At 33.0% G+C, this 25,502-nt stretch overlaps 3 protein-coding genes across 4 annotated transcripts; 1 reads left to right on the plus strand and 2 right to left on the minus strand.

The window, feature by feature from the left end:
• Nucleotides 1-179: 179 nt before the first annotated feature.
• LOC114179199 (B3 domain-containing protein At2g36080-like) lies at nt 180-1,930 on the minus strand. Its single transcript, XM_028065451.2, has 2 exons — nt 1,054-1,930; nt 180-656 (listed from the first exon to the last, which is right to left on the minus strand). The coding sequence occupies exons 1-2, from the start codon at nt 1,697-1,699 to the stop codon at nt 400-402; spliced, it is 903 nt and encodes a 300-aa protein (XP_027921252.2). The 5' UTR covers nt 1,700-1,930; the 3' UTR covers nt 180-399.
• Nucleotides 1,931-8,751: 6,821 nt separating this feature from the next.
• On the minus strand, nt 8,752-14,469 carry LOC114190952 (uncharacterized). The gene is made up of 10 exons (XM_085673767.1): nt 14,003-14,469; nt 13,689-13,878; nt 13,442-13,575; nt 13,234-13,346; nt 13,000-13,126; nt 12,304-12,462; nt 9,447-9,602; nt 9,282-9,361; nt 9,160-9,209; nt 8,752-9,060 (listed from the first exon to the last, which is right to left on the minus strand). Exons 1-10 carry the CDS (start codon nt 14,393-14,395, stop codon nt 8,927-8,929), a joined length of 1,536 nt encoding a protein of 511 aa, XP_085529893.1. The 5' UTR covers nt 14,396-14,469; the 3' UTR covers nt 8,752-8,926.
• A 7,307-nt stretch (nt 14,470-21,776) lies between these two features.
• On the plus strand, nt 21,777-25,428 carry LOC114185034 (golgin family A protein). Of its 2 annotated transcripts, none has more exons than XM_028072526.2 (3): nt 21,777-22,425; nt 22,525-22,650; nt 23,645-25,428. In XM_028072526.2, exons 1-3 carry the CDS (start codon nt 21,796-21,798, stop codon nt 25,061-25,063), a joined length of 2,175 nt encoding a protein of 724 aa, XP_027928327.1. In that variant the 5' UTR covers nt 21,777-21,795; the 3' UTR covers nt 25,064-25,428. The 2 variants fall into 2 exon arrangements, with proteins under 2 accessions (XP_027928327.1, XP_085529897.1); XM_085673771.1 differs by having other exon boundaries at nt 22,289-22,425; nt 22,509-22,650.
• The last annotated feature ends 74 nt before the right edge of the window (nt 25,429-25,502 follow it).

A 25,502-nucleotide genomic window follows, 5' to 3' on the forward strand; every position in this document is an offset into this window, starting at 1 on the left:
TATTGTAAAAATTAGAAAAAAAAAACTTTAATTTGGTGACATTTGAAGTCTGCGAATGTATATTGTATATATAATAGTAAGAGGCAAAGTTGATGGAAAAGATGTCCGACGATCCATCTGGCATTCACAGCTTGGTTTATAATAAAATAAATATGCTGGAGTGAGAGGGAACATGAAGATCCGGTAAAACGAATAAAAAGGCATTTCCATTTGCATGCATCTCCCTAATTCAAGACAAGAAAGATCGTCTATAATCTTGAACGTCAACCTAAATATACTTATAATAAAGAGGGGTTGATGTTAATGTAAAACTAATTAAGGGCACACCTTAACCCTGAAGCTGGGAAGGGAAGAGAGAGAATCTAATATCTAAGATCTAATACATAGATTGTAATTGTATTACGGTTGTTGACGTAGCATGTGATGGTGAGGGTTTGAGGAAGAAGAAGAAGAAGAAGAAGAAAAAGAGGTTTGAGGGTGTAAGTGGTGGTGGTGAGAAAGTGTTGTTGTTGTTGTTGTTGTTGAAGAGAGAGTGTAAGAGCATTGGGAATCCTTATCAGGTTGGCATTCCATGTTCACCCCAAACAGCCTCAGCACCCTGCCACCTGAACTGTTCCCTCCCGGTGTCGTTTGGTTCTGTCCTTGGGACCCTCCACCTGTAAGTAAAAAACATTACAACACGTGCAAATGCCCGCGCTTTAATCATACACATTTCATGTTCCAATCAATTCTTTTAACCATATACTACAATACCATATTCAAATTCCGCCCCACCAACCCAACAAAAACATCTTCCTATGTTAAAAATCTCATTCCTATATTTTTCACCACCTTTACTTCAACCACAACCCGAGCGTGCTCCTCACGCGGCATACGTTGCACTCCCACACACCCTCTTCTCCACGCAATCTCACTTAATTCCTAACCCACATTTCTTCCAATCAATGAATCAACAGTGTTTGTTTGTTACTTCTACCACTCCATTATTTTTAATTGGAATCCAAAAGTAAACGAAATAGTGTGTAATAAATAAACATACAGAAGATAACGTACCTGGAGGTGCATGAAGGGAGTGAGGTTGGTATGGGAAAGGGAGGTGATGCGCAGGATAAGGGTGCGCAGAGTAGAAGGAGGGTGTGGCGGTGGTGGTAACGTGAGCGGGGGGGTTGGGTTGGCGGCGGGTGGAGGTGATGAAGAAGCGTTGAGGATGGGTGCGGTGTCTGTGGAAGAAAACGACGTCGCCAGCGTGGAGCCGTTTGTCCTTGACGTAACGGCTCCATCCTTTGGTCAAAACGTAACTCTGGCTACTGTTCCAATAAGAGTAACGGAAACGCCAGCACTTCCCGGACTCGTCCTCGAAACTCAGTAACACGCCCTTCGCGCTGTCACCGCACGACGACGACGACGACGACTCCAGCGGGAAGTGCTTCTCCGCGTGCTGTTTCGGGATCACCAACCGGTTCAGCTTCCCCACGTCGCTTGGCGTCAACGGCTTCTCGAACATCGCTTCCTTCTCCTCCTCTTCCGCCGCCGCCTCACCACCACCCTTCTCCATCACCTCCTCTTCCTCCTCCTCCACCTCCTCCTGGTTGTCGTTCAGGTTGAAACGAGGGGTGTGAGAGTTTCCCAGCCACGTGGCCGCCTGTTGTTGCTCGGTACAGTATAGTCTGGCTTCTGGTGAGTAGTGGTTTATCGACATTGAAAGGTTCTGTAAAGAGAGAGAGAAAGAAGGAAGAAGAAGAGAAGATAAGAGAAGGGGCGTGTGATGATGATAATGATTATGGGTTCATTTGATGTGGAAGCTGGGGGAATCACTGCCTGTTTGATGGACCTAGCAAAGATATGACAATGAGAGAGAGAGAGAGAGAGAGAGAGTGTGTGTGTGTTTGAGAAAGAGAGAGAGAGAGAGAGAGAGAGAGACCGAGTACGAGAGTACTTTAAGGTTATGTAATGTGCCAAGTGCGTTACTATATGAAGAAGAAGAAAAATAATAAAAAGACAAAGTCTTTTTTTGGGTTGTTTCGAATTTCGATGCTGTTTTTCGGTTTCTTTTTAAATTAACGTTTTTTATTTTTATTTGTTTCCGTGTGAACCTGGTAGTATTATTAGGATGGTTGCTTTTTTGTGCTAAACGGAATGATAATGAAAGTGTGTGTGTGTGTGTGATGAGATCGCAGAGTTGTATTGTATGTGTTCTAAGTGAGACACGGTGAGATTTTTAAAATGAAATAATTACTGAATTGGACCGAACATGTATGTTTGTGAGGATGAGAGAGAGATTGCAGAGTACAGGTGAATAATTTGGTGTAATTAGGGACATCCCATGTTAGTAATTTGGCTTACAAATCAAGTGATGGGACCCTTTCTCTCCCAACCCTCACCACTCACTCACTCACTCACTCATCATAATTTCTTTCTTTCTTTCATTCTCAACCCTATCCAATCCCACTTTAACTCTACTATTAAATGTGTTGTTTTTGGTGATATAAAATATATTTTTGTAATGTTTATTACTTACTGGAAAGTAAGCATTTAGTAATGGAGAAAATAGTGTGGAGGGAAAAACTAACGTAGAGTGGTCCACGTACGTCCTCTTCTCCACAAGTTGTGTGTTGAATCTGAATGATGGGCATGCATATGAATGTAAATGAACATAGGTCTGATTCATTTGAAGTCTTCTGAAAATGTATTATGGTGAAGATAATGAAAGAATAGTGTTGTGTCACGTGCATGACTTCATTATTGGTGTTTGGCCATTCCTGGTTTTCAAATTAAGGAAGCTATGCATCAAATTGAATGCGTCATGGAGACAGGGAAGAGAAGAAAACAGCACAAACAAACAAAGGCATGGGAAGAGTAAAATTTTATTTCCACAGATAAACTTTCTCCTCTTCTCTTCTTTTCTTTTCAGTTAGCAATTAGAGAACACACAAATCCTGCATCATATTCGTGTTTCAATCCCCACCTCGCATGTCTCTGCTACACATAATCACACACACTCTCTCTCTCTCTACTTATTATATGGTCCTATTGCTGTCTACTCATCTTTATTTTTTTTATACATATATACTTGTATATATAATAATTTCTTTACTTAGATTATGTCTTTTCTATGAGTTGAAGACAAAACCCACCTCAGTTTCCAGGTAGATTCAGACACCCTTTTTTGCCCTACAAGGTTTAACTCATTTGTTTAGTTTAAGTGTATAGAAATATGTTGGGGACACACCTATGATAAAAAAAGTTGTTGAGTGTTCTTTTTCTTTTTTATTATATTTCAGTTTTCAAATTAAATAATGCTGTTGGCGTCATCAGGGAAATATCTATGGCCAGTGTTGAGTTTTGGTTGATTATGGATTTTTTATTATTATTTTTTTTTTTACGTTAACCTGATTAGATGTGAATGAGGCTTTATTCTATCAGAAAATAATGCACACTTGTTAATGCTCACTGTCATGTCACGAAACCTTGGATGCGACGGTCCCATAAACCAGAAATGCTTGGCGAGTGCAATTAATTCACAGAAGGGACCATCAAAATTGCGGGTCCTGTAAATGATGATACATGCTTACATCGAAGTAAATAACAAATTTTAATGTTTTCTCAAAAATATTATTTCTTCAATTTTTACAAAAAATAAATAAATAAAGAGAATGAAAAGATAAAAGCATGATATATAATTCTTAGAATCATTTTGTATAAATAAAACGATCCCAAAGATGTTGGTCGGCTAATTGCTGGAATCATTGACCATGAAGAAATTATGAATCTGGGCTTGGTGAGAATCTGCCTTGTTAATGTGGTGTGTAGTATATGACTCTGCAAAACATGTCAATAGTTTTTTCTTTTTTATATATATAAATTTCAATAGTTAATTTCAGGGGAAACTGTGATACAGAAGACACCCCCACGAGATTTTTAAGGAAAGTGGGGTAGGAACAGGCACATGGAAAACAAAAGAGATAAAATATATACATTGACGTATTAATTAACAGAACTATATATAAATTACAGCAAAAAGAAAAAGAAAACTGTCATGCTTTTATGACAGTATTTCATAATAAATAATTCAGGTGGTGAGTAGTTAAAGTCTTTGTCTTTGATTTAGCAATGAATGAGGGGAGAAGCTAAACAACATTTATATATATATATATATATATATATATATATATATATATATATATATATATATATATATTTTCGATACATTTAATAAGTCTCATGTAAGTTAAAATTGAGGTTAAACTCTTTTCACCTTCTAATATGTCTTTTAAGTATAAAACAATGATGGATTTCACCCTGTTCTAAAGTGGACAATAGTTCAGAAACGAAACTCAATAGTTATTATCTAATGATGATTGTCGCGGAAGAACTTGGTTCGAATCAGAATATGTATAAAAAGGCTGAATTTTGTGTTGTTTAAATTTGTTAGTTTTTGGGTAAACAAAAGAAAGTGAGAAAGGTTTGGTGAAAGAGATGGTATGATTGGTTTAACTAAATATTTTGTCTCATGCAATAGATCATCAGAGAGAGAGAGATAGTGTTCCAGATTGCAATACTTAGTTCATTGTAGCAGTTATAAATTCCGAAAGCAACTTGTGAAGAAAAGGCCAAGAACAATGTACGCAATCTATTATCTTGATACGCATCCTACGCTTTGAGTTTATCGTACAGAGAGATTAATAAAGAATTACTCAAGTGTGTATAAACCCACCTTGTGCTTGATTATGGCAGAATAATTAGCACACTTGTCAACAACTTTATTAGCATTCAATTTATTGTTTATTAGTAGTTTGAATTGACACTAATTTTGCTAACACACATGCATATCCGTTAGACAAGTGCAGATTAATTGATGAAAAATGTGTGTAGAATATGGTAAAACGCCAGTAGGTAAAGGTTTAATTAAAGTGGGCCAATCGGAGTGCACCTCACTTGGAAGTTATCACATTAATCATTATAAATATAGTAATATGTTTGCATGTGGCTATATTAAAGTTCCAAATAGTACAAGGATCTCATATGCATCAATTATATATTGAGTGTGTGACCCTCTAACTCCAACAAAACCATTGCATATAGTATTGGCAAAAAAGGTTGCTCAAAGGTATGTATAATCAAGTCAAACTCCAGTGACTCCATGCCATAATTCACTAACTTTCCCTCATGCAATATATTTTTTCTGTATTTGTTCCTTCATGATATTGGGGTCCTTAAGTCTATACTTAATTCGCTTGACTTTTATATATACCCTTTCTTCCTATCTCTAAATCTGTAAAATAATATGATTAGATATATTTGAGGTATTGTCCATTTTGTACTTCATAATTTTGTCTTTAAAAGACGTCTTAGATAATTGAAGAAAAAATAATGTATTTAAATTTTTTGACTCTAAGTGATGTGAAACTAACTGATATACTATCATACAAAGTGACTGATAGGGTTTCTATTATAAAAAGTGTTAGAATCAAACGCTGGCTTACCACTCAAAAGTTATAATCATTAATCAGGACATAATTCTTTTTACTTAAAATTGTAACATAAGTCTATGCCACGATTCAATTATAACCTGACCTACTTTATGTATGTCATCAGACAATTGATATCTCCTGCAAAAGAAAGTTGAGTTTTACTGTAATATATGTAGAATTTGATTAGTTGGAGAGGGAAGATGACTAATATAGAAATAAATATGGGCATGGTGAAAAAAAAAAGTAAAAAAGATATGATTAGAGTGTAGTTTAGCACGCCAAATGGCAGCTGGCCTGATGCTTAGGAAATTGATGATTCATAGGGTTGATAATTAGCCATAATTAAGAACATTGAACCAAGGAATAACACACCCTGTTTCAAGAATGCGTTTCATCATGCAATATTTTGTTCTATCTATTTGTGGCAATGAGTGGCTGAAACATATGATTTGGCTTAGTTATAGAAAGACCACTATTAACTAACTAATCATAGGTTAAAAAACAACAACAACAACATTCAATTGTAAGCATGCAAGTCTAATCTTGCGCTGCATGATGTCATCTTTATGCCGGCATAATATATTTCCACTGTGCCCCACACACCACACCGACTCCTATTTTTTGTTTTTTTTCTTCTCTCTTCCTTTTCTAATGTGTAGTTGCAATAACTCCTTCGGATACACGAAGGATCACTCAGTATTACAGTATAGAACAAAAACAAACTTTCATGTGTTATCAACAATTAAGGATCAATTCGTCCGATTTGCTTTTGGTGTTATCTATGAGCAAATCTCAGTTGAAGAAAAACGATAAATGAATAATGAACCACTTTCTAAGACTCAAAATATGAAATTTATGCATAATATTAAATTGATATATGAATCCTTAGAATTTAAAATATCTGGAATCAAACAACAGTGGAGGTGGGGTCCTATTTTCTGTAATAAGGTTGTGATAAGTCAAAAGGGATGAATATCTGGCACCATGAAATTAATCACTGGTCTACACTCTAATGCAAAACACAGGCTATATATATACCTAGCTTCACCAAGAAACCAACTTACATATAATACTATGCTGCATAATAATTAATCTAGCTGTTCAATGAATTAAATAAAGAGTCCAGTAACAGTTTCCAAGCAAACAAGTATATCAGAAGCAGAAGCAACCTCTGAAAACATTAAAGAACCTCACAACTCTCATTCAAACAAACAGATTGTACACACACAGAAACTAAGCTAATTCAGATGACGAAATTTTGCATTATATATAAACTCTAGAATTGTAGTTATTCGAGTTACTCTAAGAAAGTTGAACTCATTTTGAATGCAATCAGTACAGCATATAAAAGGGGAATTCAGTTTCAATTTCATTGTTTAAGAGTAAGTATAAAATTAAAATAAAATTATCTATGAATCCCTCATTAAAAAATTTATTGTATTTTTATTAAGTTTTATACATAAAATTTTGGGTTTTAACGTGAAATTAGAATTAATTATAAAATATCTAGTCTAAGCTAAACATAAACAGAAGAAGAAAAAGAAAAGAAGCGAGAAGAAATGTTTAGGCAAAAATAGTAAAACAGGAAAGTAAAGGGTCCGCATATAAACAAACACACAGAATGAAATACAAAGAGTGTGGGTTCGGAAAAGCACAGAAAATGCCACGTCAGGTATTTGTTGGTCTTACGGTGAGGGAAGGCATGCGTGGTGGGCTGTGGCCCACAATGTGAATGTGTAAATGAAAGTGGGCCCAGAGTGGCATTCTCCTTCCCTCATTTGTCAAACCCTCTTTATTCTTTTTTTACTTTTTTATGGGTGGCAAGGAGCATTTTCTTTATCTACTTCAGTTGTGTGGTGTGAAAACTGCAACAAAAGATGGAGTTGCACAGAGTGGTGATGGAATCGGGTAAACGGCACGTGCCACGTGATTTGTGTAGGTCTGTGGAAGAAGTAGAGGGGGTGGATCTAGACTTGGGACCATTCCACCACCATTTTGACTTATGTAGCAGGCCCAATACAATCGTCCTCTAGGCCCTAACTAACCCTCCTTTTCCTTCTTCCTTTTTCACTTTTCATTTTACTCTCCTCACACACGCACACCTCTTGCTTCTTACTTCCCCCAAAACAACATCAACTTTGACTTCCCATTTAAAGACCAATGCTAAATTCCTAATGCATGCATCATCCTCTTACACCTAACCAATCTATTATTACCATCCAAACTCTTAAAAGTAAGTTTTTGGATATTTTTCTTTTGCCTATTTTATACTCCGTTTAACTTTCTTATTTTTATACAATATATATTTTCTACAATCTTTCTTCTTTTAAATATGAGTATTTTTACATTGATATAATAAATATTATCTTTTTATACATCCATTCATCTTGACCTGACACTATTTCAGGATGATTTTCAATAAAATAACTCATTTGAGTCGATCACCAAAATAAATCATCGATTTTGATACTACTAAAGAGATATAATATCAATAAAATATAAGTCCAACTCGAACACAAAAAATTAACACTAACTCCAATCTAAAGATAATAAATTTACAAGTTTTGTTCCTTAGACTTAACTCATTCATAGATTCTCAACCTATTAAAACGTTTTTAAGAAAAGTGAAATCACGTATTACTTATCAAATATTTGAGAGATGTTAATTTAGACTTCCTTATCAATATTATTCAAGATTGAGCTTGCAAACAATGTAAACAAGTTGCAGTGAAGATGGCAGACAGGTTAGAAGTGTAAGCTACTGTTCTGAATAAGCCTAGCTCCTGGACCAGTTTGGTCTTTACTGTTGTTCTTGTTCACTTTCATTTGAAGCAAAATATTTATGGCTACCTTTGGGATCTGTAATAGTACTGTGGATGTGGCTGTTCAACATCTTATTTACCTCATCTTTGAATTACTCTACCTAAATGGAAGGGGTCTTAGGTAATTAATTTGGACCCTCATTAACTCTCCTCATAAGCTTTAGGTCTAGCTAGGACCATTAAACTGGAGCATACTTTATGAGAAAGGACCACCTTATCCAAGGCATCTCAATTTCACTCTCTTCACCCATAAGATGGTGTCATTTTCTTCAGGGGTTAACGTTCGTTTACTTTTTCCTTCTTTTTTTTTTTTTTCAATTTTACTATATGCAGTATAGTGAAACAAAGAAATGGACACTTGATTATTTTTTCTAGTTTTACCGTTTTTGTTTTAATCGATTGAGTCAAAGAATACTGTAATCAAATAAAGCTTATAATATGGAGTGTAGGCATCAGGATGAGGGGGCCAAAGAATGCAAAAATCAACTACTGTGAAAAATGAACAACGTTTTTATGAGTAACAAGCACTTATTATTATATGTTACTATGGTTATTCTGGGTATCCATTATATCTGTTTCATCTGACAATAATTGCAGGGACTCAAAAGATGCCCAAAAAATTGGGAACAAGACTTAGTTAGTGGAGTGTAGGTCTTGATAGTATTGGGAGATCCAACTTGCTATGATCTTTACCTCCTGTATCCTTACATCTTTAAGCCACTTTGGATCTTCCTTAGTAGAGTACCTTAAGTCTACATGATGAGCTCCTGCTCACAAAATGTAAAAATAAACACAACAGAGAATGGGAAAATTCAAAGAAAGGAACTAAAACACAAATTATATACTTTACTTTCATACTTACTAACCTCTTTTTTCAACAAGAGCAACTATTGTTTTTGATATATTCTTTAACACCCTGCAATAGATAGTGTGGTTTTAGCATTATTGAAATCATAGTAATTAAAAAAGAAGAGATGGCATGAAATACCCTCCACCACTCCAGGGATCTCTTAAACCATTGAAGAATATAATGTTGCTTGCAGACCTTTTCAGAACTGTCTGAATAGCCTGCAGAAAACATAATGGATGAACATGTGGTGGTGTTGAGAAAACTAAAATGGAATCATAGAAAGAGTTTATAGTTAAAACGCACATGGCCACCAAACTCAGTGGTAATCCAGTGTGGTCTAGGCGTAACGTTGTAGAAAAATTCGCATGCAGAGGCTCTGTCTTCGTATGACCACTTATATTCTGGGAATATGCTCTGCTTGTTGCTTCCACCTACTGGCATTATCATCTCTGTACACGCCTGCATGCACAAAACTACATAGCATTAACAAAACAAACAATAACACATCTTTTCATGTATATTATATGCGTTTTTTCTCACGTTGTCCTTGTAAATTGGTTAAAAAAAATCTCTCAATTTATTTTAAATTACTCTCATTTTTTATGTTCAAGTCAAGTCTACATGTAGTCTTTTATCCGCCTTCTTCTTTTATCTTTATTCATAAATTAATTTCCAATCATTTTTTAAATAAATTCATTTCCACTATTTACTATGAATCTAAAATAAAATTTATATATCTTTTTTTATTATAATGCGACTTATATATTAAAAATGGTTTTTTATTATATAATTTTTAATTGTCTAAGTGCGTGGACAGAAGTATACAGGGTGGGCCTGCGCAACTTCTATGCAAATGGGTCTAAAATTATTGGGGGTCTTTCTTCCTACACCTCCAAGAATTTCTTCTGCACCTCCAAAATTTTTTTAAATTCCGAAAATACCTTTTGACCATTCAAAGAAACTCACGGACATCACATCCCAAAAATACTTCCGGATGTCGACTTCCGGAAATCAAAATATACGACTTCCGGAAGTCAAAATATATCACCAGAAATCGACTTCCAGAAATCAACATATATCACCGGAAGTCGACTTCCAAAAGTCAAAATATATCACCGGAAGTTGACTTACGAAAGTCAAAATATATCACCGGAAGTCGACTTCCGAAACTCCAAAATCATTACCAGAAGTCAAATTCCCGAAATCAAAAATCATCACCGAAAGTCGACTTCCGAAAGTCAAAAAACATTACGGAAGTCGACTTCCGTATATAAAAAAAATTATATATTTTATTTTATTTTATTTTTTAAAACACGTATTAAAAATTAGAAAACATATAAATTTTTAAAAAAATTACTTTAAAAAATAGAAAAAAATAAGTAATAAAAGTACTAAATAAAAATTAAAAAATAAAATTAAAAAATAATTTAAATTCAAATAATAAAACTTTAAATTAAAAAAAATGAAAAAAAAGAAAAAAAAAAAATATATATATATATATATATATATATATTATTTTTTTTGCTTTTAATTAAAGTTTTATTATTTAATTTAAAGTATTTTTTAATTTTATTTTTAATTTTATTGATATTATTATAGTTATTTTATTTATATATTTTATGTGTATTATTTTATATTTTATTTGAATTTTTTAATTATGTTTAAAATTTATATATTTAATTTTAATCAAATTTTTAAATTTTTTTCAATTATATATTTTTTTATATAATTTTAAAATTAAAAAATAATAAAATTTTGACTAAAAATTTTATTTATATAAAATTTTAAACAAAATTAAAAAATTAAAGTAAAATATTAAATAACATCAATAAAATAAATAAAATAATTATAATAATATCAATAAAATAAATAAAAATAAAAATAAAATAAAAAATTATTTAAATTAAAATAATTAATAAAAGTATATATATATATATATATATATATATATATATATATATATATATATATATATATATATATATATATATATATATATATACGAAATCTGACTTCCGGATCTATATATATATATATGTATATATTTTTTTTTTCTCATTTTTTTAATTTAAAATTTTATTATTTGAATTTAAATTATTTTTCAATTTTTTATTTAGTATTTATATTTTATATTTTATTTATTTTTTAAAGTAATTTTTTTTGTTTTATAATTTTGAATACATGTTTTAAAAAATAAAATAAAAATAAAATATATAATTTTTTTTATATACAGAAGTCGACTTTTGTAATGTTTTTTGACTTCCGGAAGTTGCCTTTCGGTGATATTTTTTATTTTTGAAAGTCAACTTCCGATGATATATTTTAACTTCCGGGAGTCGACATAATTTTGGGGGTGTAGTGTCTGCGGGTCAAAAATTTTTTAGGAATTTAAAGAAAGTTTGGAAGTGTAGAAGAAATTTTGGAGGTGGAGGAAGAAAGACCCAATTATTGGTCTGAAAGGCGATATTGGACTATTGTTTTTTCTTTGTCCAAAGTTATTGGACTGATACTTCCAGTTGGTCCACAAAATAAAAGAACAGTTTTCGTTTTCCTTTAAAAACCTTATGGGCGTTCAAAGTTGACATAAAATTGCAAAAAGAAAATATAATTTTCAAAAATGTAATTTTCATGATTAGTAAAAAATAAAAAAGGAACCTTTATCTTTATCTTATTTATTATTAATGTAATTATATAAAAATATATATTTGTTATGTCCAGTGCACCTGATAAAATACTAGTTCACGAACATTTTGAAAAAAAAAAACACCTAGAGAGAAACTAACTTAAAAAGTTAACTGTAATAACTTAACACTTAAATCATTTAAATAATAATTAAAAACTATAGGTTAAACCCGAAAATATTATTAAACTTGTCCACTGGGTTATGGAAAGTTGAAACAAATATTAGTCAATAACGTTGAAATAACCACCACTAATTAACTAGTGAAGATGTCACGTGGTCCTGTTTTTCTTGGATTCTATCATTATTTAGCATATCTATAACTATACATATAATATGTTATTTCGATATAATATATCTATTTTATCCATTTAACTATTTATTATTATTATTTTCACTCCCGGCCTAGAAAACTATTATTAGTATAATTTTGGAAAATAAATGGTAAATTGGTAATGAAGAAATTTAATTATAAGTTACCTGCCATTGCCATCCCCCAAGATCGTGAGGATCTGAATCATCATCCAGATCGAAACACGTGGCGGTGCCTGTATAGTTGTAGTATATACTCGCTGCTGCATATAACTTCTCCAATTCATCATTTTTTCCCTTTTCTGTCCCTTCTATTGCCTCACACATCTAAATACAAACAAATCAAATCAATAATAAATGAAAATTTCAATCGCCCTTCCCTTCTCCCTTTCCTTTCAATCAACCTAATAAATGAAAAAACCCTACAAATAATTAATATTATTTAATATTATTCTAATAAAATAATTCGTGCTTTTATCACTTAAAATCTCCACATTCCATTCTGTCACAGTCATCACAACTTGAAAGACACTCCACCACATGTTTCGAAAAGTTTTTTGAGCTATAACAGTGTGATGCATTTAATAATTGTCTTCGCGATCAAATACATGCGACAAAAGTCACAATTTTAAAATTATTATTTGGAATATTTTATCCACATGACGATCCTTTAGTCAAACGAACTTAAATAAATTATTTGCAACGAGGACTTTGTTGGGACTGACGACTTTAACAATGAATTTGAAGTTTGTTCTTTCACCAACAAAGAAATAACATCCGAAATAACGAAACAGATAGAAGTAAATCAATGAAAAGTAAAAACAATTTCCTTAAAAAAAGCATTTAAAGAGTGTAAATTGGTACCTTTTTTATGGGATATGCTGGCAAGGGATTGAGGAAATTGGATGGTGTGGGATAATCTGTCATAGCTGTATAAACCCACGCCGTCCTAAGCCAACCTTCCAGAGAACCTGCCCCAAAATCATTGCTTCTGAAAAAACATGTATATTTACTAATCAACAAGAAAATATATTACACTATAATCACCCAAATTAATGCATAATGGAACTAAATCTTTTTCATTAATCATGCTCTCACTTGCAAATTCTGAATGATTTCTGTAACAGTTCCATTCCCCCGGGTTTGTTGGCCGTGTGCTCTATTAGTTTCCATGACCCTTTTAACACTTTGTAACAATTCTCACTCTCGCTCTGTGGTAACACATGAAACGGAAAATTTCATTCAGATACTGGTACTGTCACACTTGCACGTGTGTATTAATTGCAGATGATTAAGAGAATCAAACTCTGAAATCTTGCGAGATGATGCTGTTGAAGATATCTGGTGAAACCAAATCCATGAAATGGAGAATGGGCGCAGAGGATGCTAGAGCTCCAATTGCAACGTGTGGATACTTCATCCTGAACCAAGCTGCCAACACTACAAAGCAATACCCATTTTTAGATTTTAGACTCATCTCAATTTGGGGATTCAACCGTTGAATTTGAAGTCAACAGAATAGAAGCAAAGACTCAGATAGGTTTATATTATACTTCCTCCATAGGATCCTCCAAACACAACAACGGGAGAATCAATTGCTGATAAATTCTTCTTCAAATCAACGATGAGAGTGGCATAATCAGCTAATGCCTGTGTGGAGCTCAAATACCCGAGTGTGGTAGCGTTTGCATATGCAACCTTCCTGTTTCCCCCAAATGGTATTGATTTTCCGTAGAATCTATGCTGCAGTTCAATTTGTGATAACGAAGTAGAATATGTTATTAAGTTGATTTTGAACCGTCACAGATCAAAGGTTGATGAAGGAATTAGAGATCCATGGGTTTGTTTACTGAAGAAGAAAGCTTACCTCAATAAAAACCAAAAGGGCGTGAAAGGAAGGAGCATTTTCGAACATGAAGCCTGTGTTCTGAGTGAACCATTCTATGTTCCCTTCATTTCCCGTGTAGACAAAGATTGGAGCATTGCTTTTGGCACCACCCCAAAAGGTATCGTTGATGAGATACCTTTGTTGAAAAACGTGATTGCTCTGGGGATTGAAATTGAAGTGATCGAGTATTTGAGTGAAGAACTTTGTTTTGTATGGGTTATTTGGAGCAGAATGAGAGCGTTGCTTTAACTCTGCACTAACTGTAGAAGAGGGAAATCTGGGTAGAATAGGGGGCAAAGGAAAGGTGAAAGAGGGCACCAAAAACAGAAACAGAGAAAAGAATATGAGTGTGAAGTGCAATTGAATCGCCATTATTTTTCTGATGAACTGTGGCTACAAATCAGATGCGTATTTAAAGAGGCAAAATCTAAAATTCAGAGCTTCTGCAGAATAAAGCCTTATTGGTTGGGCTACATACCAACGATTAGTGGACCACCATTGCCAATTATTATAATATGTTTATCCACGTTTTCTGGGAGTTTAGCCTTGGATTCATTTAAATTTTGTAATCTCTGAAAACGATTATTATCTTCTGAATGAAATGTTTTAAAAATAGAAAATAAAGTGTATAAATTTTGGTGGAAGAACGTAGACACAATATTTTGGTTTTTACGAGTAAAATAATAAGAAAAGGAATCTAATCTGGACCGATATATTAAAAATGCATGTTTAATCAACATAATTTAGAGAATGGTTATTAAAAAGTAATTTACTTTTGTTAATCTGTGTTGATTTTGAAAAGTTAACTTCTTTAAGTTTTAAATAATTGCGAGAGAAAAGGTAGTGTATTCTAACATATATAAAATTATATAAAATTATGGGTTGATGTATGCATGTAACCCTTGGTTATCTCTTACCTATTGCAAGTACCAACTTGAATGTATAAGTCGTTGTAACCATAATAAGCTGTATCTCTGCAATGATTGTGCCCCTACATTCTTTTGTCCTATCTACCTCCACTCACTCAACTTCAACTTCTCCGATACATTATAATTAAATTCTTAAAATATAAATATAAGTAAAAACTTTTCTGAAAACTCTGAATTATATAAATAAGAACAGGCATTTATTTTTAAAATACATCAATAAAAAGGCAAAAATATGTTATGTTTGTCTCACTATCTGATTGAGCATGCATTACATAAAATAATTTTGGAATAACACTTGTTCTTTCTTTTTCTTTATTACATTATTCTGTGATATTCACATACCTCTTTCTAAAATTTCTTGTGTGTACTTTCATGTTTATATATCCCGGTAAATTGTGATAAATCTAGAGTATATATAAATTTATAAACCTTTTTTTACATGGTTATATGGGTGAATATGCGTATTTCTTTATGATGCCATTTAAATGAAAATAAATGCATGAATATGAATGAATGCACTACTTTTCTTTGTTTGAGTCCTACTCTAAGATTCTGAAAATGTAATAATTGAAGTGAAGTGATATCCGCTTTGTGAGAAACTTAAAAAAAATTGTTATAAGGAGATATTAATGCATTTTAATATGAATAATAAATCAACATGGAATTGAAGTTTAAGTGAATGTGCTCGACAATATTTATAAGAATGTGTTATTTAAAGCGTATATTTAGTTTTTTATGTTTACAGTAGTACTTGAAATAGAATGGACACCGTAATAGTATATGATAAAGATTTTATTGAGATTGGTTTAATGATTTAATTCAAAAAAAACACAAATAATATATTTTTAATTTATTCTCTAGCACATTTGGTAACAAGTGGTAGTGTTTTATTAATAAGTCTAAATTTAAATAATAAAAATTTTATGTTTAACAATTTTTATTATAAGTTCACATTAATGATAATGATTATGATGTTACGAATGACTAAATGTTTCACTTATATGTTTAGCATGTGAAGGTGAAATCTATTAGTTGTTCTAATCTAATGATATTTCTTAAATAATTGACAGAACAAAATTATATATATTGAATAATGAAATTTCCAAAGAATTAAAAATGCATTACAATCAACCCTCGTGAATAAGGTAGTTAGTTACTGCTTAATATTATGAATACTATATCCTATAATAAGAATAAAGATAAATACTTCCAATCTTCAAACTATGCATCTATCTTTTATTCTTTTAGGTCAATTAGTATTCTTTCCAAACCAATTATTTTTTTCTTATCTTTCAAAAGAGGATTTTTTCAAAAAAATAATATTTATTTTTCAAAATAATTGTTGTTTCTGACTATTACCAAACCTCTTATTTATAGACTTTTTGAAATTTACGACTTATTTAACAATTTTACTAGATAATATATATATATATATATATATATATATATATATAATTATGGACAAATTTTGTCGATAATTAATAACAAAATTTTCCTTCTTATCAATAAAATTTACTCACAATTTTATTATCATCACTTTTTTTATTTTTAGAGTTTCATTTTACTAACATCATTTTTCTTAGATAATATTTGTTCATTAATAATTTCATTTTTCTTCTTGTAATAATAAAGATAAATAGTCATTAAATATTGTTCCACCAAATTTATTTTAGTTTTACGAGGGAAAAATAAAATAAAATAATGAAATAAAGTATTGGATGAGTTTTTTTATTGCATTTTTGTTTTTACAACTAAACTATAAATATATTTATCCACCCAAAGACATACATATATAATTTCTTACTCAACTTGACATCTATTTTTTTTAAAGGGAAAGCCCACAACTTTCTAAACTGCACTCATTATTGACTGTAAAATATCCTCTCTTTATTCCATTACTATGATTTTAAAAAAAATAATTATACTCTCGATTAAGTATGCATGATGTTCATTTTTTTTTCAAAACTTTCCTAATAAAAGAAATGAGTAAGAAATAAATTTGATATTAATCTTTCATTGAGATTGGAGGATATAGAATTAATTGCTCGCTTAAGCTTTAGAGTTTTTGTTTAAATGTTTTTTAAATTCTAAACCAACATATACATGCCTTTGTAAATGTAAAGTCATTTAAATAATTGAAAATATAAAATATTGTTATTTTTAATTAACTAAAAAAAAGCATTAGTACGAGAATATGACATTTTAATCGAAATAACACTTCATATCTCAACAATCAATAAATACTACAATTATGCTATTTTCTTTTTTTTCTTTTGAATCTTTTAGTTTCAATGATTATGAATAGTTTACGATTCTTAAAATTCACAACATTGATAGGAGAGGAACAGTACACGAAAACCTATTTCAAAATCCAACTTCGATTAAGATAAAGCAAATTTAGTTAATCTAATAAAATATAAATTAATTTTAATTTTAATTTTTATGGATCATAAATATTCGCGAGTACAGAGTAGTGTGATGCTCACATTTAATTTATTTATAACTGAATATTAAATTATCTGTTAGTCATTATCAATGGGTACCTGTTTAAAGTACCTACTTACTACTCGTATCAGATTTGATTTTATCTACGAATACTCATACACATTAATATTTTTGTCATCCTTAATAATGGAGTAAATGTTTTTAGATTGAGCATGTACTAGGTAAACAGTACTCGTACTAGATCCGACCTATTGTCATCCTTATTTGTGATAGTATATGTGTTTTATAAGAAAAAAAAAGTTTTATGTCAATAACAATGGTATAATTTTCTTTTTGTTCGGGGAAAGATGCTATGTTTTTTCTAAGTTAATGATCGAAAAGTATTTTAGCATATTTTTAGTGTTCTAGATGTAATATTCTATTATTTTAAACAATCAAATTGTCGATATGTATAATTAAAATTAGTAAATAGTTATAACAAAAAATTTATAAAAATAATAAAAAATTAATAATGAATTTATGTAGGTGAGTTATGAATTAATATATCTTTAATTCACATTTTAAAAAAAGTTGAATATATTTCAATCTAATTAAGCTAAAATTTGTGATCAGTCAGTCAAGTTAAATTATAAGTTTGAATTATGGACGACAATGTGAGCTTGGTTCCGCGGACCGGCTTGTAGGCTCGTCCAAAAAACATGGGGCGACGCAAGATATTGAGCTCGTTGGTCGGCAAAAGTCTGGCCCGCATAACCAGCAGTTTACAAAGGCTAGTCTGCGGCTGCATAAAAAAAAAAACTTGCATTTGTGTATATTGGTTACTTTCCTTATGGGTTTTTGCATGAATGGTTCAAACTGTTGAATGACTGAAAAAGACAAATGTTATGTATTTTTTGAATGTGCTAAAATTTGAAGAATATATCGTGTATGTCAAACTACAAATATGAATATGATGAAAATGTTGAATTATCAATTTATCATCCAACTCCTCAAAGTATATGCTCCCAAAGTCTTTTCTTAATTTTGTGAACTTATTAAAGTTTATCAATTTGTTGAACGTTGAAAACTTTATCATAAGATTTTTCTTAAAAAAAAAAATCGAATTAGCCCACACACCAGAATTTATACGTGATGGGTCAGACTTTTCAGTCCACATTTTCAACGTGAGATGAACCAACATGGCTCACATTTTACAGGCGAAGTATGGAATGGGTCTAAACGGGCCGGTCCGACCCACATTGTCACTCCTAATTTGAATCCACGGTGTTAGTATTGGTTAAGAAAAAGTGAAGTTGTTGTTGATTTTGTTAAAAGATTATGGTACAAATATCAGTGTGCTCGATAAGCTATTGGATCGGATCCATATGAATAGCAACGATGGAAATAACTAAGAGTGAGAGCAACAAAGTATTAGAGTTCAAATATACTGAAAATTTCACGTTCTGTAAACAGCAAATCGAAAAATATATAACTAAAAGAAGTGACGAATTTATATAATTAATTTTAAAGTCTTAAGTTAAACGTGGAGTGAAGTTGTTGTGTTGTTAATTGATAGTTGATTAGTGAAGATCTACGTAATTTTATACTATTAAATACGAAGGGTGAGGTACTTAAAAAGGAGGGAGGGAGAAGATGCATGTGACATTAAGTGGTAAAGTATGCAGAAGTTGCTTTAACTTAAATTTTCCTTTTTCTGTCCTTGAATTTGTGTTTGTTTAAAGTGTATGACAATGAATATGGATTGAATGATTGCCAAAAAGGGTGATAGATGATGATGACTCGTAAATTCTTTGAACAGGTGTAAGTCCAAATTGGTGTGCGTACATCTTTCATGATAGCGCAGGGTGGCAAGTACTCACTACTAAATGCATACAAGGAAAAAACAAAGCAGTTAATGCTTAAAACAGAGATTAGGCCAAAATCTTAATTTCATGTACAATATTATTTTAACATAATAAATACTTATTTTATATCACTAAAATATATAATTATTTAAAAAAAATATACTTTGATTATTACTTTTTGACTCTCATCCTTTATTTTTTTTATGTGGCTTAAGGTGAACTATTTTTTTTTAAAGATAATAATATATTAATTAATGACCAACACTAAATCACGTCACAAAATAAGAGATAAGAGTAAAAAAATGAGAGTTATGATATCATTGTCCTTATTATAATTATAACTTATAATAAGTAGTATATTCTATTATATAATTTATATTTAAAGATTCATGATAAAAAAATTTATATCGTCATATAATATTTTTTTTAAATATCTAAATTTAGTTTAAAATAAAAACAAAAAAGTGGATTGAAAAAACATAAAAAATACAAAAAAAGAGAGAAAATTTTTAGCACGAATTCTCTAAATCTGTAATTTTTTAGAAAAGTAGTTCAGTTTCGTAATAACACATTCAAATTGTACCATTTACATAAACAAACATGTTTCGGGTGTAGGGATTGAGTGCTTATTTAAAACACTCGCTTAACCTTCTTTTCCTCTGTTGTCACTCCGTTCCTCTTTTCTCCTCTTGCTTAGTGTTCTTTCCCTCTCTCCCGTTCGGTTGTCCAGACAATCGGGGTACCTGTCAATTATATGCTTAAGTCAGTTCAAGTCTGTTCGGGATAAACAATTAATGTTGTAATAAATGCAAAGTAAAATTTTTTAACAACTTAACTTAGGGTAGTATTTATAATTTTTTATATGGGCCCGTGATTAAGGTTTAATTAATTAAGGCCCAATTGCTTTTTAAACTTAATTACTGACCTGTTTTATTTTAACTGCAGATCTTATCTGTTTATTCCGTCGCCTAACAGACTTTACTGAGTGTGTTTGCGTCCAAATAGACGGATGAGAATGACAAATCATATCAACTAGATTGTCTGATCGTAGTGGACGACCTTAAGCCACTTGTTCTTGGATCGTTCGGTCGTGTCCTCCTTAGTTCTACTATGGAAAAATTGTCACATCAATGTGTCACGACTTAGATTGTCTGTCTGTAACGAACGATCTTCGACCACTTATCTTTGAGCCGTCCGATTAAGAATACTGATCAGTCCTACGGTACATTATTTATTGTCTTACACATAATTTACGATTTTAGCATTTAGTTTTTACAAATTTATCCCTTCTAAAGAAAAATAGTTCTTATATTGTATTAGTTTTTAAAAATTTATCCCTTCTAAAGAAAATTTGTCCTTACATTGTTTTGTAGTTTTTCTTTTTTTCATTCTTAAATAATAATAGAAAAAAATCTTATTGGCATAATATCTGAAAACATGAACACCGTGATTTCATTAGACGTATATGAAATGAAGGCACCGTTTAAAAGTACTCATCTGCTTCTATCCGCAAGTTCTACCCAAATATATTAACACGGTAATAATAGAGGAAGATGAAAAGTGCGACTTCTAGAAAGTAGTTTGTGCATTACAAAAATAATAACTCTCGCAAATGAGATTATTCATAGAAAACTGATAATTATTTTCAAATTTAAAACGGTAACACAGTGGGATACCACAGTACGATCAAGATAAGCACGTTAATAAACGTTGAAAAGGAATACAAGTTAAGAGTATGGAAACATAAAACTCCATGTGTTTTTTTTTTTTTATTAAATATATTCAACCTAAATAGTGGTCGTATAAAATGAAAGATTTTTTTGATAAGCTTCAAGTCAAAACTGTCCCAAAAAGAATATTTATACTAAAATTAATATCTTCATTCAAGGATTATGGTGACCGTAAGTGATTACGAAGCAAAGAAATTAAAAAGAATGACCCCTAGCTTAAATGAAGAGAAGATGATATAATGGTTGTGAGATTGACAGGCTCAAATTAGGGGATGTGATGTGTGATTTCGATGATCATGCATGTCCCCACCTCTCAAGATTCTCACTCCGTTATCTTTTTATTTATTTTTGTCTAATTCTGTAATTGTCTTTGTTTGTGTGTACTTTGGAGTTGGAGTGTTAGTGGGAGTGGGAAGACGATGCTTTACGAGGAAGGACTTGTTTGAGGTTGTATTTGTTGCATCAATTGACCACGTGACTTGTCATGTTCTGTTCTTCATCTTTTTGTTTTTTTGTTTTAATTTTAAGTGGATTACAGTCTCTGAAATAACCTCCTAACTCTGAAATTAAAAGGTAACTAGGATTTTGAAAAGTGCACCAACGATCAAACACGTTATTAACTGCTAATTAAGATCGAATAACATCACCTAATCTTTCACGCTTTGATTTGAAAGAGGCCATGAAAGAATAGTATTTCAGATACTTCTATGTTGTTTTAAATAAATATGTAGAAAAAAAAGTGTAGTAATTGGTAATAATAAATGGGGGATTGTAGAAGGGATGTGAAAGTCAAATGTAGTGGTGATGATGATTGAGATATGTGAATGAAGGTGCCAACTGCCAAAAGCGGCGTACATGGTGTCGCTATAATACCCTTCCACCCAATCTTCGCTAATACTCCTAACTCTCTTTCTCTTCTCTGCATCCTTTCCACCACTCACAACCCGCCACGTGTTCCATCACACTTTCCTCCTTCTCCTCCTCCCGCACCCACTCACCCGTTGCTATGTCACTCTAATCTCATGCCGAGGCACCAAAACCCAACCACCATGGACATGATTCCTGGCAAGATCAGAAAACGAGGTTGTTCCTCCTCCGCCTCCTCCTCCTCCTCCCTGCTTCACAACTACCGCTTCAAGAGGACTATTCTGGTGGGGAAGCGCGGCGGATCCACTACGCCCGTGCCCACCTGGAAGCTCATGACCTCCAGATCTCCTCTCCGCCCACTCGCCTCCTCCCCCAAGTACCCGCCGTCGCAGACCGCCGCCAAGCCTCGTCTGGCTCCGGTGTCGGCCAGGAAGCTCGCCGCCACGCTCTGGGAGATGAACGAGATTCCTTCGCCCAGCTTGAGGTCCAAGAAGGAAGTCAGAGCCAGAGAAAAGGTCGCTAGGTCCATGCGTTCTGGTTCTTTGCCTCCCCATTTGTCCGATCCATCACACAGTCCTGTGTCCGAGGTACCTTCTCGCAAATTCTCGTTTTTTTTCTTTTTTTAACTAACTAACTAACTACATATTATGTCACTGTATATGTTTCTCAGAGTTTTGTTTTTGTAGAGGATGGATCGATCTGGAACTGGGAGTCGCCACCAGAGAAGAACTCCTTCTGTTTCTCACAGACCGAGGATCACTGAACACCATGTTGGCCCTTTGGACTCTCTTAGCAATGCCAGTCTCATGGAGGTATTTAATCTATGTTAATACTATCTAATATAAAGCCTTTATACTATGAGAACGGTTCTGGCCTAATTATCGTAACAGATTTTCATAACGTATTAAGGTTGGTTGATAATTGTGTTGTGACTATCTCTCTTTATGAACATTAAATGGGTGGGCTCCTGTCATACTTGGGAGATGGACCCTCTCTTGGAGATTTTTATATAAACATGTTGCGTGAAAATTGTGTCTATTTGTCTGTATGTCTGTCTCTTTCGTTGATGATGAATGGGTCCTGCAATCTGGTGTCTGTAAAGAGAGATATGGCCGCTGATGTGAGATTCATTCCCAGAAATAGATAATTACAAATTTTACATGATCTTGTATTGTGAAAATGTCACATGAGAAAAGGCATTCTCGTTGAAATTATTTTATGTTCTTTATTTTAATGATAAGAGGTGTTTTTTTGTTGTTGTTTAAAGATGTTGAAATTCCTCCATTGTGAAATGCTCTTTCATGTACAACTTTAGCACCTTTTTACTTCTCAGTTGCTTGTACGTTTTCAGTAGATTTTGGAAAAGTTTGGAGCTTCTTTCCATCAAAAAGGCTGTATAGGAGCCAGCTTCAAGGGATTTGTGTGCAGTGCACCAATTGCACACAGTCCCTCGTTGATGCTCTTACCAGAAATTATATTTTTAACGTCAGTACTTCGATGTTTGGTGTCAGATTAACATATCTTCTTGATATGTGAATAGAAGATCTATACTGAAACAGACATAGCAATGCCAAGATTCGTATTCACATCAGAAAGGCCAAACCACATGACAAAGATAACTTATTGTTCTGTTACTTTGAGTGGGAGATTCTGTTTTGTTCTGTACTTTTGTAGAGTTTGAAATGTACCATGTACAACCACAAAACGCCTGTCCTGCAATTCCCCCATTCGACTTACAATTGCATTCCTTTTCTCTCATCTTTCTGTGATGCCCATGCCTCCTTACAGTTGCTTCTTGATTTGCAGATTGAAACCAGATCCCGAGCACAGACCCCTGCTTCATCTGCTGTTGGAGTTAAATCACGTTTAAAAGATGTTAGTAATGCTTTAACGACATCTAAAGAGCTACTTAAGATTATAAACCGCATGTGGGGTCACGAAGATCGTCCTTCATCTAGTATGTCCTTAATCTCAGCTTTGCATACTGAGCTGGAGAGGGCTCGCCTACAGGTCAATCAGCTTATCCAGGAACAGCGCTCGGATCATAATGAGATAAATTATTTGATGAAGTGTTTTGCTGAAGAAAAGGCTGCGTGGAAAAACAAGGAGCAAGAAATTGTTGAGGCTGCAATTGAATCTGTTGCCGGAGAACTTGATGTGGAGAGGAAGCTCAGGAGACGTCTTGAAAGCTTGAACAAGAAGCTTGGGAGAGAACTGGCTGACACCAAAACATCCCTTCTTAAGGTGGTGAAGGAACTTGAAAATGAGAAGAGAGCAAGAGAAATTATTGAGCAAGTATGCGATGAGTTAGCAAGAGATGCTGATGAAGATAAATCCGAGATCGAGCAACAGAAGCGAGTGTCTACGAAAGTTTGTGAAGAGGTAGAGAAAGAAAAGGAAATAATGCAGCTGACTGATAGGTTACGCGAGGAGAGAGCTCAAAAGAAACTCTCCGAGGCAAAATATCAGCTTGAGGAAAAGAATGCAGCTGTGGATACGCTCAGGAATCAACTTGAAGCTTTTCTAGGAAGCAAACAAGTTAAAGAGAAAGGTCGCAGTTCCACTCACTTGAATGATGAAGAAATCGCCGCATATCTGAGCCGAAGCCGATTAAGTTCCCACTTCATTGAAGATAAAGAAGATGATGGAGGAGAGGTTGACAATGGAGTGGAGTGTGAAGAGGAATCCGCTGAAAGTGATCTGCATTCTATAGAGTTAAATATGGACAACAACAACAAGAGTTATAAGTGGTCCTACCCTTCTGAAAGCAGATTTGATGCAAGAAGATATCCAATTGAGGAAGAAGTGAAAGGTAGTAGGAGGTCTACCTCTGGGAGGGCTTCAAGGAGAAGCACATCTCTGCAAAGGAGTATATCAGACGGAATAGAATGGGGTGGCCAAGCTGAGAAGCTTCAGAATTCAGATGGGATCGATTGGGAAAGCTTTTATGAACTGGAAAAGCAAGCACAAGGAAAAGGATACGGGGATGAAATGCAAGGCTATAAATCAGTAAAAGGTTTAAGGGATCAGATATTGGCTGGTTCAAAGCTTGGATCTTCAAGAGGTTATGGCAGTCCCACAAGACAATTTTCTCAGCCTTGGCCATCACGTGATCTCACAAATAACTTCCAGGAGAGACCTGCTACAGCACAGAGCAATGGTCCAAAATCAAGGTTAGGGGAAGTCAGGGGTGAAAGCCAGAGTGTAAGAAAGTCCAAAAGGTGAGTTAATACCATTATCTTTTGACACAATGGCCTTGATTGTGAATCGCATACCCATTTGCTTCTGCTATGATGGTGGCTGTTCAAGACGAATATCATAGATCCGCTAGCCTAGTAGCTGAAACAACTTTTCCCCTTTTGAGTTTTATCTTGTTGATAGCCCATGTCTGGTGAAGTTGCAGCACTCGCTGCTTAAATTTTCGTTTGACCCTATGTGTAGGTATGGTCGTGTCTGTAGAGTTCAGAACATGTGTTACGTAAGTATAACCGGCGAGTTTTTGTTTTCTCCTGTGATATATGCTGAAGGTGATTAAGAACATTTTGTATTTTCTCCCATCTGTATCTAAGATGCTACCACTTTTTCTCCCACGATGTGTTTCAATGAGCGAGGAAGATCCAATTGGCAGGGATATGATTATGGTTGGGATTAGGTTGTGTCTCTT

The sequence above is a fragment of the Vigna unguiculata genome, chromosome 1 (genome assembly GCF_037176805.1).
Source record: "Vigna unguiculata cultivar grain cowpea cultivar isolate G323 ecotype 2 chromosome 1, ASM3717680v1, whole genome shotgun sequence".
Taxonomy (NCBI): domain Eukaryota; kingdom Viridiplantae; phylum Streptophyta; class Magnoliopsida; order Fabales; family Fabaceae; genus Vigna; species Vigna unguiculata.

Coding starts and splice junctions, on each gene's coding strand:
- LOC114179199 (XM_028065451.2), bottom strand. CDS start 1,699: ATGTCGATAAACCACTACTCACCAGAAGCCAGACTATACTGTACCGAG. Junction 657..1,053: donor CTCCCTTCATGCACCTCCAG/GTACGTTATCTT, acceptor TTTTACTTACAG/GTGGAGGGTCCCAAGGACAG.
- LOC114190952 (XM_085673767.1), bottom strand. CDS start 14,395: ATGGCGATTCAATTGCACTTCACACTCATATTCTTTTCTCTGTTTCTG. Junction 13,879..14,002: donor CCCTTTTGGTTTTTATTGAG/GTAAGCTTTCTT, acceptor ATTGAACTGCAG/CATAGATTCTACGGAAAATC. Junction 9,210..9,281: donor GATCCCTGGAGTGGTGGAGG/GTATTTCATGCC, acceptor TATCTATTGCAG/GGTGTTAAAGAATATATCAA.
- LOC114185034 (XM_028072526.2), top strand. CDS start 21,796: ATGAAGGTGCCAACTGCCAAAAGCGGCGTACATGGTGTCGCTATAATA. Junction 22,426..22,524: donor CACACAGTCCTGTGTCCGAG/GTACCTTCTCGC, acceptor TTGTTTTTGTAG/AGGATGGATCGATCTGGAAC. Junction 22,651..23,644: donor GCAATGCCAGTCTCATGGAG/GTATTTAATCTA, acceptor CTTGATTTGCAG/ATTGAAACCAGATCCCGAGC.